The sequence below is a fragment of the Rhinatrema bivittatum genome, chromosome 11 (genome assembly GCF_901001135.1).
Source record: "Rhinatrema bivittatum chromosome 11, aRhiBiv1.1, whole genome shotgun sequence".
Taxonomy (NCBI): Eukaryota; Metazoa; Chordata; class Amphibia; order Gymnophiona; family Rhinatrematidae; genus Rhinatrema; species Rhinatrema bivittatum.
Genome location: NC_042625.1, coordinates 53,180,619 through 53,199,582, shown reverse-complemented (window position 1 = coordinate 53,199,582; position 18,964 = coordinate 53,180,619). Strand labels below are relative to the sequence as shown.

The 18,964-nt window shown below is 43.1% G+C and overlaps 2 protein-coding genes across 2 annotated transcripts in view; one reads left to right on the top strand and one right to left on the bottom strand.

Moving 5' to 3' along the window:
• Positions 1-14,304, bottom strand: part of EIF4ENIF1 (eukaryotic translation initiation factor 4E nuclear import factor 1) — a 144,170-nt gene extending 129,866 nt beyond the window's left edge. Inside the window, 3 exon segments of the mRNA XM_029619635.1 lie at positions 4,431-4,504; positions 13,646-13,763; positions 14,173-14,304. Of these exon segments, the coding sequence (XP_029475495.1) occupies positions 4,431-4,504; positions 13,646-13,738 (167 nt within the window). The 5' untranslated portion in view covers positions 13,739-13,763; positions 14,173-14,304.
• Positions 14,305-14,385: 81 nt separating this feature from the next.
• The window catches only part of SFI1 (SFI1 centrin binding protein), a 122,733-nt gene continuing 118,154 nt past the window's right edge, over positions 14,386-18,964 (top strand). The window contains exon 1 of the mRNA XM_029571605.1: positions 14,386-14,558. The gene's annotated coding sequence lies outside the window, so the exon portion shown is untranslated. The remainder of the gene's footprint in view (positions 14,559-18,964) is intronic.

Here is an 18,964-nt window from a genome sequence, read left to right as displayed (position 1 = left end):
CAGACCAATTCAGGAGGGCAGGAGCTCCACAGTCTGATTCAGGTGAAACAAAGATAGCACCTTAGATAGTAACGTGCACAAAGTCACCCCATAGATCAAAACCTTCAGAAATGATTCCCTACATGACAAAGCCTGCAGCTCCTAGATCCTTTTGAATGAAGGAATCTCCACCAAAAATACCACCTTCAGCGTGAGGTCCTTGGACGCCTTCAATTGCTCAAAATGGAGGCCCAAAAAGCATCCGCAAAATCAAGTTTAAATTCCACACCAGACCCAATCTATGCACTGGCAGCTGCTCAACCCCCTTCAAATCATATCTAGATATGAGGCCAATGACCTTTTCCTGGAGTATACCTCTGGAGACACCCCAAGGCTGCCACCTGAACCTTCAAGGAATTGTAAACTAAACCCTTGAAAATCATGGGCTCAGTATCTTGTCGCAAGCACCTGCTCTCAAAAATCAAGTTGCAAGACAAAAGTGATCCGTTCGATCCAAGAAGATAGGACCTTGCCTTAACAATGCCTGCAAATGAGCCACTCAGGGACCAGATCCACAAACCACAAATGATGCAGCCTCTCTAGCATCACCAGTACCACCTGACCCAGATGCCGCTTGATGCGCCTAAACACAGAGGGAACACATACAGCAGGATCCTTGGCGGTCATAGAAGACCCTGAGCATCTTTGCCCTCGGCTGCGACCTATCATCTACAGCTGAAGAAACTTGCTGCCTTGGCGTTGTTCGACACCATCAGATCTAGACAGGGACTGCTCCAACAAGACTGGATAAAGCTGAAAGCCTCCTGCAACAGCTCCCATTCTCCCGGGTCCAACTATTGACTGCTGAGATACTCCGCTTGCACATTGTCCACTCCCACAACATGTGAAGCAGCTATCCCCTGCAAATGTCACTCCACTCAAGCAAAAGTGTCCTGGGCTCTTTGGGCAACCGCACAACTCCTTGTTCCCTCTTGCTGATTGATATAAGCCACCGTTGTTGCATTGTCCAAAAATGGCCAATTGGTTTTGGACTTGTGGAAGGAATTCCAATGTCCTGCACTCTGCTCTTGTTTCCAAGCAATTGATAGACCAGGATGCTTCCACTGGCCATCCGTTCTTGACAGATTGCCGCCGCCGCCGCCCCCCCCCCAAACCCTCGATGTTGGCATCTGTGATCTCTATAATCCAGTCTAGAACCTCCAGGCCCATCCCTTTCTCCAAACTGGGCCAACACAGCCACCACAAGAAACAGGACCTGAAGTACCATGCAGCAGTAAAGGCCAATAAAACTCCTCTGACAACTGATTCCAGCATGACAGCAAAGCCCCCTGTAGAGGGTGTATGTGGACAGAAGCACATGGCACCAAATTCAACAGATGCCATTGAACCCAGAACCTGAAGATAATCCCAAGACCTGGGCACTGGTATCAGGTGGGATTGAACTTCCAAATCCTCTCAGAGGTGAGGAACACTCTGCCGAGCTGAGTGTTGAACTCCGCCCACCAAGTATTCCCGCATCTGGGTAGTTCAGGTGACTTCGCCAATTTCACCACCCAGCTCAAGGACCGCAACCTATACATCACCGTGCGCACTGACTGCTGGCATACTGCCTTCGATTTCCCTCAGATAAGCCAGATGTCCAGATAAGTATGAACTAGGATCCCCTTCCTGCAGAGAGCCACTGCCACCACCATCACCTCCTTTGTGCACGTGAGAGATGCAGTCACCAAACCAAACGGGAGAACCCAAAACTGGAAAAGTTACCTCAGCACCATAACACAAAGAAACTTTGATGTTCTTCCTGAACGGGAAAGTGCAGATAGGCTTCCATTAAGTCCAGCGAGGCCCACATGCCGAACTGCTTCTTTCACTGTCCACAACATTTCCATATGGGAAAAAATGGGGAACTAGCAGTATCAAATTTCATCTTTTGCAGATGGAGGATGGGATGAAAAGCTTCTTTCTTTTTTTGGCAAGATGCAGTAAATGGAGTACCTCCTGCAACTGCGCTCCCTGGCCGCCACTGGTACTATGCCAGCAACCGAAGGTGACATGTCCTGAGTTACCACTTGCTTGCCTCGGGCACTGCAAAGAGATATCATGAAAGTTTCCGTGATGGGGCAAAAAAAAAAAATTCTAAAACCATAGCTGTCCCTTATTACCTCTAAGACCTATTGGTCTGAGGTAATCCTGGTCTCCTCTTTGTAAAACTGTGATAAGACTGCCTTCCACTGCCATCTCAAGAGTGGACCAGCCTGGCTTCATTTGGGGGGGGGGGGGGGGGGGGGGGGGGGGGGAGGGAAGAAGTCACCACTGCCGGCCTCCTGGTTGGAGCCCTCTCAGGGAAGTCTATGGGTGCCTCAAAAGGACTGCTGCCTACCAGATCCCTGGTTCTGCCCCAAAAGACAGTGCAGAATCCTTAATGGGACAAAACCTGCCGTACCTCCCGAAACCTAGAGCGAGGCGGAAAAGAATTCCTGACTCATCTTATCCTCCAGCAGCTTATTCCCTTTAGACTCCCCCAAAGCCTTCATCAATTGTTTCAGGTCCTCTTCAAACAACAATTTTCCTTCCTTTACAGGGAAGACTGCAGAGCTGAGACTTTGACCACATAGCTGAACAATTCTGTAACCACAGCAGATGTCACATGGAGACCGCCGCAACCATATTCCTGGCCGAAGTTCTGCTCAAGGCAAAGTGCGTTAGCCTCATATGTAATCCCAGCCTCTACCTGAGTTGCCTGGCTATTAACACCAGCATCTGCTGAAGTCTTATCCTGAGACTTCTGGACCCAGTATAAACAGGCCCTCTGCATCAGACTTCCACAGATCGTTGTTCACAGACATCATGCCGAGACTTCAAACATCCTCTCCTGCTTTAATGCTGCCAAACACGCAACCAGAATGGTTATCTTGTTAGTGACTGCTGAGACCGAAGCATGCACCATGAGCAGCTGCAGAATATCCTCCGTGAGGGGATACAACTTTCCTGTGGCTCGTCTCTGGGAAGTCCCATTCTTGATTCACCAATTTCTTGATCCTTTTAGGAAGAGGAAAGGCTTTCTGTGGACCCTGGAGTCCAACCAATACTGGATCCATCCCTTTCATTGTCAGACTCCTCCTGGATCACCTTAATACGTAGTTCCTTCTGAACTTGAGAAATAAGGGGCCTCAACTCTTCTTTACAAAACAGACGAACCACCTGCAGGTTATCTCCCTCCGTAATCAGGACCTCTTTTTGGATCAGCCATGTCCTTATCCACGTCCTAATCAACATACACCGTGAGATCTGCTGGGTCATCCTGATCCACCCCCACACCAGCCTCAAGACCATCTTCTGAGTCATCCAGGTCCGAATCATCTGAGCTGCCAGGCCCAGCCAGTGAAGGAGGTCCCCCCCAGCCTCTTTGCAGCAGGATGAGATGGCTGACAAATGCCCTTTTATAGACAGTGCTTTTCCTGGTTAAAAAGGCCTTGTCCATAAGCAAGACAAATTCCGAGGAAAACTCCACACCATCCTCTCCCCTGGCAGGCTCACAAAGTTTTTATAGTTCTCTGCCTCCATCTGCTGGCAGGGATGCAAAACCCACTTCTCTGGACTGATCTGGGGTAAGAACAGGAAACAATCTAGGGGGACTTATTTAGATTAGAGCTTCTTTGTTAAGTATAGAAAAAGGTGAGTGCCCCTTCGTTCCCTGTAACAATTTTGTAAGCTCTTTTATCCAAGACAAAGAAAATAAAATAAAAGACTGCCCTGCATAGAGAGATCTTGCAAGCAGTCACTAGCTAGCTACAACCCTTAGCTATGTGGATAGAATAACTGAGCAGACCGGATGGGCATTTTTCTGTCGTTAACTATGTAATAATGTAGAAGGGTTACCAAGTCAATGCAGACAGCTTTACTGTGATTAGTGACTTAAAAAGCAAGCCTTCATCCCCCAGCCCATTCAATATCTTGTTACACCACACTCCTCACTTGCACAACTTAGCATTTTAACCTGCCAGGAGAGTGAGCATGGGTCATATTTGGCTCCATGCAAATATATTCAAGCTAACTTTTACTCTTCACTGCAAGCTGTTTAAAAAGTCAAATAATTTAGGACAAGATTGAAAAGGGGGCGGGGGGGCAATAAATCAATTCAGATGTAGAAATGAAGTGCCCAAACAGCACCATACTGTGACAGAGCAGTAAAGTAAAATAGTTTCTGCTAGTACAGGCCAAGAATCTTTCACTGCAAACAAGACCAAAACTTACAGATATATAGAGATCTACATTGATCTCTCTAAGTTACCTGCCCCAATAGTTTCTTATGCATAGTAAGATTACCGTGCTGGGAGAGAAATCCAGCAGCACAAGGACAGCGCCCATAAGAGTGATTCCAGCCCCACATTTCCAAGGCCACTCCATGAACAGGAGAGAATAGAACATACCTGTCATACTTATCTGAAAGACAAGGGGGACGGTGTTTGCAATGAGGGCGCTCTTTAATATCTAACAGCTCCTCCTAAAGAGAAAGGAAACAGTGAAGCATTAGTATTCTGAACCTAATTCTGAGAGCTGGTGCAGCCACATTTTTATAAAAATCATGGACAGTGCAGCCAAGTTAACAACCTGATTTCACTCTTGGATAATAGGATGAGCACACACTCACTACCAGTGAGAGCCAGACTCCTCTCACTTCAGACTTCCTGTATGAACACATGTGCATTAGCAATCCAGATGCTTTCTCCAGAATATTCTAGCAATAGCAGATGTCAGCAACACACAAATGCAACATTCAGAACACCGACTAGGAAAGATGCAGGTTGCATGTACATATTACAGATTCCAATTGTATTCCATTCAGAAAGGAGAACTAAGCATCCCTTAGATCAGAGGTTCCCAAACCTGTCCTGGAGGACCCCCAGCCAGTTGAGTTTTCAGGATATCCACAATGAATATGCATGAGATGAAATGTGCATGCTATGGAGGCAGAGCATGCTAACTTCCCATGCATACTCTGTGGATATCCTGAAAACCTGACTGCCTGGGGGTCCTCCAGGACAGGGAACCTCTGCCTTAGATGACTTACCAGGAAGCTGAAAATGAATAGGGCAAACACAAATGTTCACATTCTGCCACTTCATTTCTGCAGGTTAAAGTGTTCAAACCCTGAGCATTTTACATGGTTTGCTTATTTCCCACCAGCAATTCTATATGCAGGGATTTGGGGGGGGGGGGGGGTGTGGAAATCAGGATAACCAATACTTCAGTGCCAGACACCACATTTAGGAGCCAGAGGTGGTCTTCCTTTATCTTTTTGCTCGTTTCTTTTACTCCTTCCTTTCCTTCTCTATTTTGCTTCTCTCCCCTCTTTCCCAGGTAATATCCCCACAATTTCCACCCCAATACACTAGTTCAGAAGCTCTGGCCTGCAGCACATTGGCCTGGGCTCTGCTGCAAAGTGACAGCAGTGGATTTTTGGGCCAGCGTCCCCCCTCTCTTCCCCATCTGCCCAGGTCAGCACTAGGCATGCACATTTTCATGAGCCCTGCTATATGTACATAGCATGCTGGCCAAAAACAGTAACAAGAATTCATTTAATACTAGAGCCAGGCTACAGCATTGCTGCAGACAGTACCAGTTACCTACAGGGTTTTGGATCAACATCTACAGATCGATGTACTCATTTTGATGCAAAGGTGGTTTTAAGCTATGATACAAGCTGTTATGGCAGGGAAGTAATCTGAAAAGTAATTCTGATGTTTAGAGTATCAGTACAGACATCCATGTACTACAGGAGTACTGTTTTTACAAAGTGGGGCCTGGAAACAGTGGTACACTATAAAACTTTAATCCACATTTCTAAGAGTTGTGCTACATAAGTAGGTAAGTATTCCAATAAGATATGAACATCTTTTCATCTATCTGCAGATTATACATGAACAAGCAGCCATAGAACCAAAATGCAACTAAGGCAGATAGCCTGAACCCATCAGGGAGAGATTCCACTCAACATCTTGTAAATGTTCTTATGGCCTGGATTGGCCACTGTTGGAAACAGGATGCAAGGCTTGATGGACCCTTGGTCTGTCTCAGTATGGCATGCTATGTTCTTAATGTAGAACATGCCCGAGTCATAGCTATCAACATTGGTCCTGCTTTGCTGGAGACTTTAGTTTAAAGAGAAACAAGATGAAGTTGTGAACAGAGCAAAGATCATCTCTCAAATTCTTCACCTATTTGTTTCTGGAAAGACTGTATAGACTCGTGCATAAAATGTTTAGGGCTCACTTCAAATGAGTAAGGCTTAGGTTCTCGGAAAGCACTGTTCTTACTATAAAATAGCAAAAGAAAGTGTCCATAGCAGAGCTTTCCAAGGCTTACCACTAAGAGCAGAGACTATGAGGTACTCCCATCTTAAGATGTCTCATTCTGAGACAGAATGAACAACTGTAAGAGAAGTTCTTCACACATGACTTGACTATACTTCATTTCTCTTCTCCAATTAGGAAATCTTTCAGCAACTGAAGCCCAAAATTCAATTGCACAAAATACACCAATTCAAACCCTTGCTGGAACACAGCAAGGTCCATTGAGCCCAGCATCTAGTCTCTTACAATGGCCACTTCAGGTTGGAAGTATCTGGCAGATCACATGGGGGAGATCTATTTCCTGTCACTCTTTCCCAGGGATAGCAACAGCTTTCCTTAATCTCCCTGCCTAAAAATGAATTGTGGACTTTTCCTCCAAGAACTTATCTAAAAAATTTCTTAAACCCTGCTTTGCCATTCACCTTGACCATGTTCTCTGGCAACAGATTCCACAGCTTGACTGTGCACTAATGTAAAAGTGCTTTCCAGGAGTTGTTTTAAATCTGCTGGTTGTTAATTTCATGAAGTGTATCTTTATTATTTAAAACCATCTCCCATTTACCTGTTCCACCCCACTCATGGTTTTATAAACTTCTCTCATGTACCCTCTCAGTCATCTCTTATCCAAGCTGAAGATCCCTAACCTGTGTAGCCTCATCATAGGATGTTCTTTCCCCCTTTATCATTTTTGTCTCCTTCCGCTGCATCTTTTCTAATTGCCCTTTAGCTTTTTTGATATGGGGCGACCAAAATTGCACACAGTACAAGGCGCAGTCTCGCTATGAACCTAAAGGATATGATATTTTCCCATTTTATTCCTCATTCTTTTTCAGGTCATTCCTAGCATTCTGTTTGCTTTTTTTGACCACCACCACCACACTGATTTGAGGATTTTAATTTATTGTTCACAATGACAGACTTTTCTTAATACAGAACCCAACACTGAGTACCTGTAGTTTGCATTCTTTTTCCCTATCTGCATCACTTTGCACTTTTCCACAATAAATTTTATCTGCCATTCAAATTCTCTGTCTCACAAGATCCTTCTGCAGTTCCTCACAAGACACTGCTGTTTTAACAACTTTGAATTAATTCGTGTCATCTGCAAATGTTATCACTTGTCATTCCCTTTTCCAGATCATTTATGAAGGTTAAGTAGCACAGGTCCTAGTAGTAGTCCTGTGATAATCCACTGATGACATTTCTCCATTAGGAAAATTGACCATTTACTTCTACCCTCTATTTCCTGTTTTAACTGGTTCCCAAGCCACAGTAGGACATTGCCTCCTATCCCATGACTTTGTAATTGCCTATGGAGGCTCTCATGAGGGACTTTAATCAAATACCTTCTCAAAACTAAGGTAGTATCAACTGGCTCAGCTTCATTTAAATGTTTATTTAACCCTTACAATAAAATAAAATCAAATCTAAGATTGGTAAAGAGACTTCTCTTTCCTAAAACCATGTAGACTCCACCCCATTAAGCCATGTGTCTATAGCAATTTATTTTGTTTTTAAGAATGTCTTATGATTTTGCCTAGCATAGACATCAGGCTCACTGGTTTATCATTTCCTAGATCACCCCAGAGCCCTTTTTAAATATTGACAACCTTGTACACCTAGTCCTCAGATATCATGGGTGTTTTAAGTGATAGGTTACAGATTACTAGTAACAGGTTTGCAATTTCATATTTGAGTTCTTATAGAACTCTAGGGTGGATACCATCTGGACCCAGTGATTTGTTACTCTTTTGTCAATTTGGTCTATTACATCCTCCGTGATCAGATGGAATTTTGCACTTGTCAGGACAATTGTTCATGGTCACTTGAGTGAGGAAGGTTAAAAAAAAAAGAAAAAAAAAAGAGAAGGGGCAGCTTTCTAACTCCACTCTTTTAAAACCTTAATGGTCTTGCTTCCCTCATCACCCAGTAATCTCAAAGGCCTTCTCATTAGCTTACATGCAGAAAAAGCTTTCGTCCATGTAGAGTGGCCTTACTTGTTTCAGATTTTAAGTCTGTTCAACTTTGGGGAAATGATGAAATCTTGGGTTAAGTTGTTATACCAGTCACCACAGGCCCAGCTAGTGGTAAATGGGACGCTATTGGAGACCTTCTTGCTGGGCATGGGTACTAGGTAAGGCTGCCTTTTACTATTTGTCCTTGCTTTAGAACCATTAGTGGCTAAGCTTCGCACCCTCGACACTTTTCAGGAAATATGGATTAAGAGCAAAATAGTTAAGCTTAGTCTTTTTGCAAATGACATGCTTCTTTTTGTGGGGAATCCAAATGAAAGCCTAGGGACTAATCAAGGTTATTAATCGAGGTTCCGGATTAATTATGGGAAATCAGTGGCATTTCCGCTATCTCCCACTTAGCAATTGGGTAGGCAGGGCCCTTTTCCCATTTACCTGGGCAGGTCCCCACTTTAGATACTTGGGTAGTTATGTGGCATGTACTGTAGAAGATTTATGCTCTGAATATTGAGTCCACTCTGCAGTCTGTTCAGGCCTTGTTGGCATGGTGGAAAGCTCTGCCTCTTTCTTTAATGGGTCGATGTGCCCTGCTTAAGATGGCTGTTCATCCCATGGTTCTTTATCCTATGCAAATGCTCCCCAATGGCTTAAGGCCTCAACTATCCAGTCTTTCCGCTCTACAGTGAGCTCTTTTGTTTGATGTAACAAGGGAGTTTGGTTGAGTTTTGATGTTTTGCGATTAGACCAGAAGTTTGGTGGGGTGGCCCTTCCAAATCTACACCTTTATAACGTGGCCTGTCTCCTGTGTCATCTGCAGGAGTGGGCACCCCAGGGACCTAAATTTGATGTGGAGGGATTAATGATAGATTAGAGAATAGGGAGCTGCCCAATCTAGTCCATCTAAAACAGAGTAATTTGCATCTTTATGATTTTCTGCTTTTTGGCTCACAACCCTATACAAAGACTGGTTCTGGTGGTGAGGGATGACAACTCGTAGTGGGTCTGTCTCACCCTGACTAACTGATAACCCAGATTTTACACTTGGACTAAGCAGCCCTATATTTCGAGGATAGGCTTCATAAGGGATTCGTAGTTTAGCCTACTTGGTTGACTCAGATTCCTCTTATTTGTACTCTTTCGTGCAGTTGCGGGAGGACTGGGATTTGCCAAAGCAACATTTTTTTTGCTTATCTGCAAGCTTGACATTATTCCCTTAGTATTTCTAAGAGCAATATCTCCTCTATTATACCCACAGATTAGGAGGAGAGTTTGAGACCTTGCCTAAATTTAACAAAATTGCCATATGGTCGAGACATCTTTCTGCTGTTTTACCTACTCCCCATATGCTCAGATTAGCTGGAAAATGGAGTAGGGATTTAGGCACTGCTGTTGATTCAGATCTATCCTGGCTCCTTCCTGGTGATTTCTGGACACTAGCTTGCTGTCACTATGAGAGAATTCCAGTTTAAAGTCCTACATAAGACTTATCTCACTCACGTGCAGGGTGTCGAGATGACATTATGGGATTCTATTTCTCTGAAGTGCAAAACAGCCCCTGGGGATTTTTGCCATATGTTTACAAGTTGTTTTAAACTTCAGTCTTTTTGAGGCCAGGTTATGGATTACCTAGTCAAGCTATTGGGATGCTCAATAACTTAATCGGGACTTTCAGTCTTTTTGTTTTTGGGACAAGGGATGCCAAATACCTCGGGGGGGGGGGGGGGGGGGGAGGTTCTCTCTCACTGTTGCCATTCTCCTTGCTAAAAAAGGGAGGTAGTTGATCATGTGTCATATAGAGTCTTTAAGGGTTATTTTGCCCTTTAGGATAAAGTGCTTTTGAAATCCTGACTCGAAATCTGGGCCTGGGTTTATTTGGTGCACTTGGTGTTTCATCATATTGCATGCGCTACTCCGTGGGAGTGAAACTCTAAAGGTTTTTGGTTGTGTGTGTTAAGTATGAGTGAATGAGGGTGACCAATTTAGTCCAATTTTAATGGACTGGGGATTATGTTGAAAAATCAGATCAATGTCTTAACGTTGTTCAGTTGTTGGACTTCTTTACTTGCTGTATTTCTCTGTATTCCTTGACCTAATAAAGATGAATTTAAAAAAAAGTCCAGAAAGAGGATGTTTTCGGTATTTGGGCCAGAGTATTGGAACTCAGCACCAATAGATAGTTTGCCCCAACCTACTTTTAGAAAGAAAAGTAAGGCATGGTTATTTGAACAACTTAATTAGAAAAGGTTATTTTTGTTTTAACAAATTGTGCTGTGTTGGAAACCACCTTTGTCAGCTTGCTGTAAGTGTGGGCTAGAAGATTTTCTAAATAAATTGTTTTGGTTTCTCTATCTACACCATATATTTTACTGGACTTTTATCTACCATCTGTAAAGAATATTTCAGATGCGAGTACGTTGCCAACTTCTTCCTCAGTAAAGAGCGAGGCAAAGAATTAATTCATTTTTTCTGCTATTTCCTTGTCTTCCCTGAGCATTCCTGTTGCTCCTCAGTCATCTGGCAATCCAACTCACAGGCTTTTTGCTTCAAGTGTATTTAAAAAATGTTTCACCTCACTGGCAAAGGTCAATAGAGAATTTAAGAACCACCATACTATATTGTTTTACATCTAACTTGCCAGTGCTTATGCTCTACCAATTAAATGGGTTTACTTTCCCTTTTTTGAACAATGCCCTTTTTTAGCGTTAACTACGTCCTTCACCTAACCATTAAAACATGCCAGCAATGATTTGGTCTTCCTTCAACCTTTTTAAATGCATGGAATACATTTTATCAGGTCCTCCAAAATAATATTTTTAAATATCCATGCCTTATGCAAATTGTTAACCTTTGTAACTGCTCCTTTTAGGTTTTTTTCCTAACTTTCCTCTATCAGTTTCCCTTTTTCAAATAGTATGCTACTGAAGTAGTTTTACTTAAAGACCTCCCTCTAGCAATTATATCAAATTTGAATGCATTATTTCTGTTTAGCAGCCCCACCACAGTGCCCCTTACACCAGGACATGCATTCCAAAGAGGATTAAATCTAAAATAGCTGCCCCTCTTGTTGGTTCTCGGATCAGCTGCTCTATGAAGCAGTTATTTATGACATCTAGAAACTTAACCTCTCTAGCATATTCCAATGGGACATTGACCAATTGAAATCTCCTGTTACTTGTTGCCAAATGTGTTTGCTTTTTTTCATTTCACAGGTGCTCGTAGTATACACCCACTGCTATACTCTCTCCTGTCACACAGGGAATTTTTATCCATAATGATTCCATAGTGAATTTTGTTTTCTGCAGGACTTTCAGAATATATGACACTGCTTTTACATATAGTACCATCCCTCCAATTCAATCTGCACCATCATGTTGATTTAAATTTATACATTGTTAACACAGCATTCCTTTGGTTATCCTCCTTCCACATCCCTGAAATGCCTATAAAATCTATATCTTCGTTTAATGCCATACATTATAACTCACCAATCTTACTATTCAGATTTCTAGTATTCACATACAGACATTTTAAAGTATGTTTGTGTTTGTATTTCTATTTACAACCTAATTATTAGCAAATGAGAACGGTAGTATAATGTTAACTTCTGTGGGCTTTTTACCTACATCTGTCTGGGCTATTTTGGTCTTAACAGCAGCCTCTTTACAGAGATATTCTAACTTCCCAATTTTGCAAGTATCCTTGGGTTGTCTGCTTTCTCCCATAGTCTAATTTAAAAGCTGCTCTAAAAAATATGGCTTCAGCAACCTGGTTCCACTTTGGTTAGGGAGAAGCCCATCCCGTTGGAACAGGCTTCCCCCTTTCCCCAAATGTCTCCCAGTTCCTAATAAGTCTAAAGCTCTCTTCTTTGCACCATTATGTCATCCATTCATCACTACTCCAGAACTCAGCCTGCCTCTGGGATCCTGCATGTGGAACAAGGAGCAATTCTGAGAATGCAAACTGGGAGATCTTGAATTTCAATTTCCTACCTAGGAATTTAAGTCTGCAGAACCTCCCTCCTGCATTTTCCTGTTTCATTGGTACCCACATGTAATATTCCCAGAAAATACAAAGAAAAATGAAAGCAAGAAGTCAGAACAAGAAGCCCTCCTTATAGATTAAGCCCTTCATAAGGAAGGCTTAATCCAAAGGCAAAGCATGGTTGCAACAATGGTGGATATCACATCAGATGACCCAAACAAAAATGCATCTGAACTTACATCAGTAAGAATCAGGGTGCCCCAGAGCTGCAAGTCTAAAAGTCAATTTCAAAACTTGCTATGGTGATTGCAGTCCCATAGATATTTTATACCCTTGGAACTACATGCAGATTTTTAAAGGGAAACATCTCAGGGAGTTTCCCTTTGAAAATGCAGGCTGCGTGCTCAGCTCAGTTATTTCATACCCACAAACATGTACACCTGCTTTTAAAAAAAAAAAAAAAAAAAAAGGTGTAAACATTCACACCAACAGCAAGTGCAGGAATTTCAACATTACATCTCTATCCTCCTGCATACATACATTTAGCTGTGTTATTATTGACCCAAAAATGACCATGGTTTTGTAGCAATGGAGGGGGTCACCTTAATGAACTTAACATAAGCAGATAGTGAGAACTATTATGCTAATGAGTTTTACCCCTCATCAGAAGCTATCCACAGGTTTCTCCAGGACAGTAAGTATATCACCCCCCATATGACAGTGATGAGATTAAATATAGTTTTTAGTAAATAAACTAGATGGGAAATTCACTCAATCCATTTCATGTTTCTCCTTTCCATTTGTGTGAAAAGTATTTCAGTAATAATAAAACTAGGTGAACAAGGAGTTTACAGAGATGCAGAGTAAGAGAATCCACAGAACTGTCATATTCCAGGTGCCACTACACTAGAATACATACATGGATGTCAGGAAGGATGATGCTGGAAATCAACTGAATGCAAACAGTTATTAAAGCAAAAAGGTAATGAAAATCACATATTGCATTAATTTTTGGCACTTAATTCATTTTGTTACTTAAGTACCAGTGATCCAATACGACCCCTCTACAATGGTGTAAGCCATAGGAGCAGTGTTGACCTTTAAAGCTGATTATCTTTTTCAAACTTTATTGTGCCCTCTGACATACAATTACTACATCACTTTAAACCATGGCAAAGCTCTCAAAATCACTAGGAAACTAGTGCAACTCCTGGAATTTAACAATCCTACTTAAGTAACAGTTAAAATGAAGACTCTCTCACCCAACACCATGCATCTTTAGGTACAGTTTCAAAATAACTAAGAGATGCCCGGTTCAGAGTTAAAATCTACACTTACTTTAGAGTAACGACGAGGGACCTTGGCCGCTAGCGTCCTTCTACAGAGCAAGCTCAGATCCTTGGACGCCTCCACAGGCCCTTTCCGCTCCATCGCTAACGGGGCTTTAGATTATCACCTGCAAAAGAGGTCAGTGGAGGGGAAAGGGGGCTGTCAACAAGGGACAAGGGGTGGGGGTGGGAAACACCAGAGCAAAAGGAAAAAAAAAAACAGGCCTCCTGAGGAAGGGAGAATTCGGTCTCCGAACCAGAAACCAAAGATTGGGTCAGTAGGACCGTAAAAGGGGGGGGGGGGGTGAGAAGGAGGAAGAGAAAGTGGAGCACAGGGGAGAGACAAACGAGGAAAAAAGTAGACACACCAGACCACGAGGGCAGGGGCGAGAAACCGGGCGTCGCAGCGGGGAGAGGAGAAGAAGGCGGAGGTGACAGACAAGACCCCCGGCATAAGGGGAGATTGCAAGGCCGATAGAACAGGCCACCAAGGCGGGAAAGAGGCAAGGGACGAGAAGCCGGGGCAGCACAACTCACCGGCCCCGGCTCGCTTCCGGCTCTCACGTCAGGCCACGGCTCGCGGCCCGCCTGTGAGCGCGTCCCTCCCTTTCTCTCCAGCCACCGTCTCCGGGCCCTTCCTGCCCCCTCCCCTCTAATAACCCCTGCCACTCCCGCCTCCACGCACCGGAAGCGCTCGCAGCTGTAGGGTCAAAAGTTATGAAAGCGCGTCCCTGCGTCACTGATCACGTGCCGGACCGAGACACGGGCGTGAGCTCATCAGGTCGTTTACGTGCGCAATCGTATTTGGTTGTCGTCTTACTCTTCTTGGTTACGTGTAAATAAAGGGCAACCGATACGAGATTCCAAAAGTTCGGCTCCCATCATCAAGTCTTTGTGTTCCTCGCCTGATACTGGTAGTAAAGGTACAGAAATGAAGGTTAACCAAAAGCTAGACTTATACATTTATTTATTTTATGGTCTGCTTTTCAGGAATTTCAAAGCGGGTTGCAGTTAGGCAACGCGGGTATTTCCCTGTCCCCAGAGGGCTCACAGTCTGTTCGTACCTGAGGCTATGGAGGGGGAAGGGATTTCCTTGCCCAAAGTCACAGGAAGCGGCAGTGGGATTGAACAAACATTATGCATTTTTTGCCTATCTTATTGTCTTCTCTAGGTCAGAATTCAAGTAAGCAAATGATATCTGGAGAGGCTAAGCTGATTCAGAGGAAGATAATGCCCTGCACTTTAATTTACTTCTGTTCCATCTTTTGTGGCTGGTCAAGCTTTTCAGTGTGGTGGATTAGATTTTAAAAAGGGAGAGGAGCACTTTATAGTGATGCACAGTAGAGTAAAGAAGATTAGGTCAAAATTAGGAGTACTACATTAGAGGCATTACATTATCGAGGTGGGTTACAGTGAGGTGCATTATCCAGAAGTAGATTAGGTAAAAAATGAGGGATATCATTAAAGGCATTGCATTAAGGTCTTTACATAGTTCTTTTTCTAATATTTTTGTGATTAGCCAGTGCCCATCAGGGAAATAGATACTACTACTATTTACCATTTCCATAGCGCTACATGACATATGCATCGCTGTACAAATACATAAAAAAGACAGACCCTGTTCAATAGGTTTATAATCTAATGACCAGTGGTTCTCAACCGGTGTGTCCTGAGATTCTGGAAGATGTGTCGCAGGGCCAGCAGGAGGCTGCACTCTCATCAACCCTGGTGAGAGCTGGTTGACATCTCGTTTATTAGGCCTGACAGGAGGCTACTCTCACTTCCTTCTCTTTCTGGCCCAGTGGGAGTCTCTTTCCTCCTTCACCTAGATCAGAGTGAGACATTGCCAGCTTCTAGACCTGATGAGACACAAACTTTTATCTTTCCTCTGCTGGGCCTGGAAATGATGCTTCTGGTGCTGTCTTTGCCCTATGGGGATGGGGAAAAGGTGGTTGAAGACCTCCAAATAACCATAAATAAATCCAATTTTAATCTTCAAAGCTTGGTGTTTATATCAGACATCAGAACACATTTACAAGAAGATGCAGACCCCACTTCTTGGCTGTGTTTCACCATAGGGGCTGTGTCGCGAGGGGCCCAGGAGGGAGAAATTTCCAAACGTGTTGATATCAATTAGAGGTGCAAGAGGTATTTAAGTTCAAAATATACAATGTAAGGTATACAGTGAAGCATCCAGAAGCATGGTAGTGAATTTAAAATGAAGACGAACACTATCTTGGTAAATTTCAGGAAACAGTGGCATCAAAGGACTTTATAATATCCTGAAAATATTCTATGTAAGGGGCAGCAGGGCCATGTCGTGGGACTGTATCTTCTTGTAAATTTGTTCTCACACCTGAAATAAATACTACACTTTGAAGGTAAAAACTGTATTTATGGTCATTTGGAGCAGCTTAAGTTCTCTGGCTTCACACCTCTTGGTTTATGCATATGCTTTCTGGTGTGACCACATTTACTGCATACTAACTGTTGATTCTGTGTTGTGACAGAGGTGAGGTATTTTACTAGCATGTAGGCATTTGCATCAGTCTTATTTGTTGTATTTTCTCCATAGGACATGTATTGGTGATGCACTACTGCTTTTTGATAGGTAGGGCTGTTGCACCTGGTAGTAGAGGGAGTTTGAGTTGCTGTTACTAAAATGACACCAGATTCGGAGTATCTTTTTTATATGGTGAGTTGCACAGGGAACTATCATAGTTCTGCTCTGCACCCATTGTTGGGGTTTGGGGGTTTGCAGAATATATGCTTACATTGTGTCTTGCATGTGAGCATCATCTGTCAGATGTGTCCTGACAGAAAAAATGTTGAGAAGCACTGTAATAGACAATTATACAGTACAAGGGACTTGAGGCATTTCTGGTTAAAAAAACAAAGAAAGTTAGCTAATGAGGCTAAAAGGAGACAATCAGGCCTAAGATTTAAAAGCAGCTTCAAAAAAGTAGGTCTTTAGAAAGTATTTAAACATAGCGAGAGAGGCAGCAATCTACTCAATCTACAAATACCTTTCAAAAAACATACCTCCTCCAGACCCATCAGAGAGTCTTACAAAGAGTCACTTCATGTTCCACACGCCAAAATCTTCCAACACAAATCCCTCAAAGTCAGAGCATTCTCAAAAGCAGGACCTCCTCTATGGAACTCCATCCCATCTGACCTGCGACAGGAACCATGCCTTCCGACGTTCAGGAAAAGGCTGAAAACATGGCTCTTCAAAAAAGCCAATCCAGACACAGACTGATCCTCACATTACAGCCACTTACCATAAGACATTACAAACTCTTTAGTAACAATCTCCTTCACTACATCAAGTCCACTTCACTGTAATTAATTTTGCATCATTGTAAATATTTTTTGATTTCAGTTAATCTCCTTCTTCTTCTCTCCTCTCTACTCCCAGTTGTGCACCTCCCTGTTTTAATGTAACTGCGATTTTCTAACCATGCACTCGTTATAATTCTTTGTTCGCTGTATATTGCACACCCTGTTTATTGTAAACCGGCATGATGTGATTCCTATCATGAATGCTGGTATAAAAAAACACTAAATAAAATAAATAAACATATAAACTCAGATTACTGAGGGTGTCAGTCTGTTGGGTAAACAGCCATGCTTTTCAGGCATAGTGAGGTAGTAGCTCTCCTTACAGACTCCTCACTCTCCTATTCATTTCTCAAGGTGTTCTTTGTGTTTTTCAGGTCTGTACAGATCTAAGGGCCTGATTTACTAAGGTTCTTCTCGCATTCTGTGTCTGAGAAAAATGTTTAGTAAATGTGGTCCTAAATTCCTTATTTTCTGTATTGAAGACCCTTTTTTTTTCTGATTGCCTTTCGCCCTTCCCTTTATTTTTGGATGCACCTTGGCCAAGGGTCCTGCATACAGACTCATTCCCGGGCCTACTGACTTGTTGGACAGTCCAGGATGGGTGCCAAGGCCTCATCGGATGATGCAGTGGGTTGGCCCCTCTGATGATGTACTTAATAAGACTCAGGAGAGCTGCTGCAGCCACAGTGGCAGTATGGCATGTTAGCACCCCAGATGGTTGCCTACCTCTTCCAACGGCCCTGACTGAACAGTTCCAGGATCATGGAGTCAGTATCCTCCTAGCTCTAAAAAGGCCATCATCAACCAGGCAGAAGTTGGCTGGGAAAACCTGCTGCACTGCAGGTCCTGTTCATGGCAATGATATTCTCCTATCTTTGAAAAGAGCACTACCTCATAATGCCTACTGGTTCAGTAGAAGAGTTTGTGGACCAATGGACACTGGATGGCATGTGCTACTCAGTTCTCACCTCAAACGATTTCACTTTATATTTAGTTATCTCTTCGAGCAGTGGGTACTCATGGCTCTTTTGATAAGTTATTTCTGTTGGAATTTGTGTGGTCCTCTAGATTTTCCCATCCAGCTAATGACTCCTTGAAATACTTCCCTTTGAATGAAACTTCATCTCCTGTGCTCTATTTATATCAGCACTTAGCTCACTGTATTAGTGTTTAACAACAAAAGAACACTATATTAGCTGTATAAATATCATAAACATCAAAATTAACATAATCAAACCATTTCCATCCTAAGGATAATAAACAGAATATGTAAACAAAATCATTAAGGAATCCCCTCCTAAACACCCTAAAATATTAATTTCCAAACCCATAGCTTGTACAAACTGAGCCAAAGATGGTCATCAATAACCGCCCAACCTAATTCCAACAAAATATTTTAACAAACCAGCTAAGTGCTGATATAATTAGAGCACAGGAGCTGAAAGTTCATTCCAAGACAAGGGTCGACATTTCAGAAAAAATAACTTTTTTAAAATGGGGGAGTACTTTGGAGTCATTAGCTGGATGGGAAAACCTAGAGGATTGCACAAATCTCAACAGAAATAACTCAACAAAAGAGCCATGAGGAGTGACTGAAAAACCATAAAAAACGCTCCATGCTTTCTATGCCCTGCCCTCCCCCGTGTCCCAAGCTGGCACGTGACCGGTGACGCAGGGATGTATTTCCGTAACCTTTGCCACTACAACTAATAACACTTACAGTATGTGGAGGCAGGCGGGACAGGGATTAAGCGGGAGGTGAACTGGGGCCGTTGAGTTGCGCTGCAGGAGTCCCGGAGCGGCCTGGCCTTGTTTTCTCCCCATGCTCTGGGATTTTTGTCTGTCACCCCTTCCCCTGCACTGATGGCCTGGGCTCTCTCCCTTGCTCCTCCTTCTCATGCTCCAGTGTCTCTACTTCTTTCCTCCCTTGTCTCCTCCTGTGCTCCACTCTCTTGTCCACCTCCCCTCGGTCCTACTGACCCAA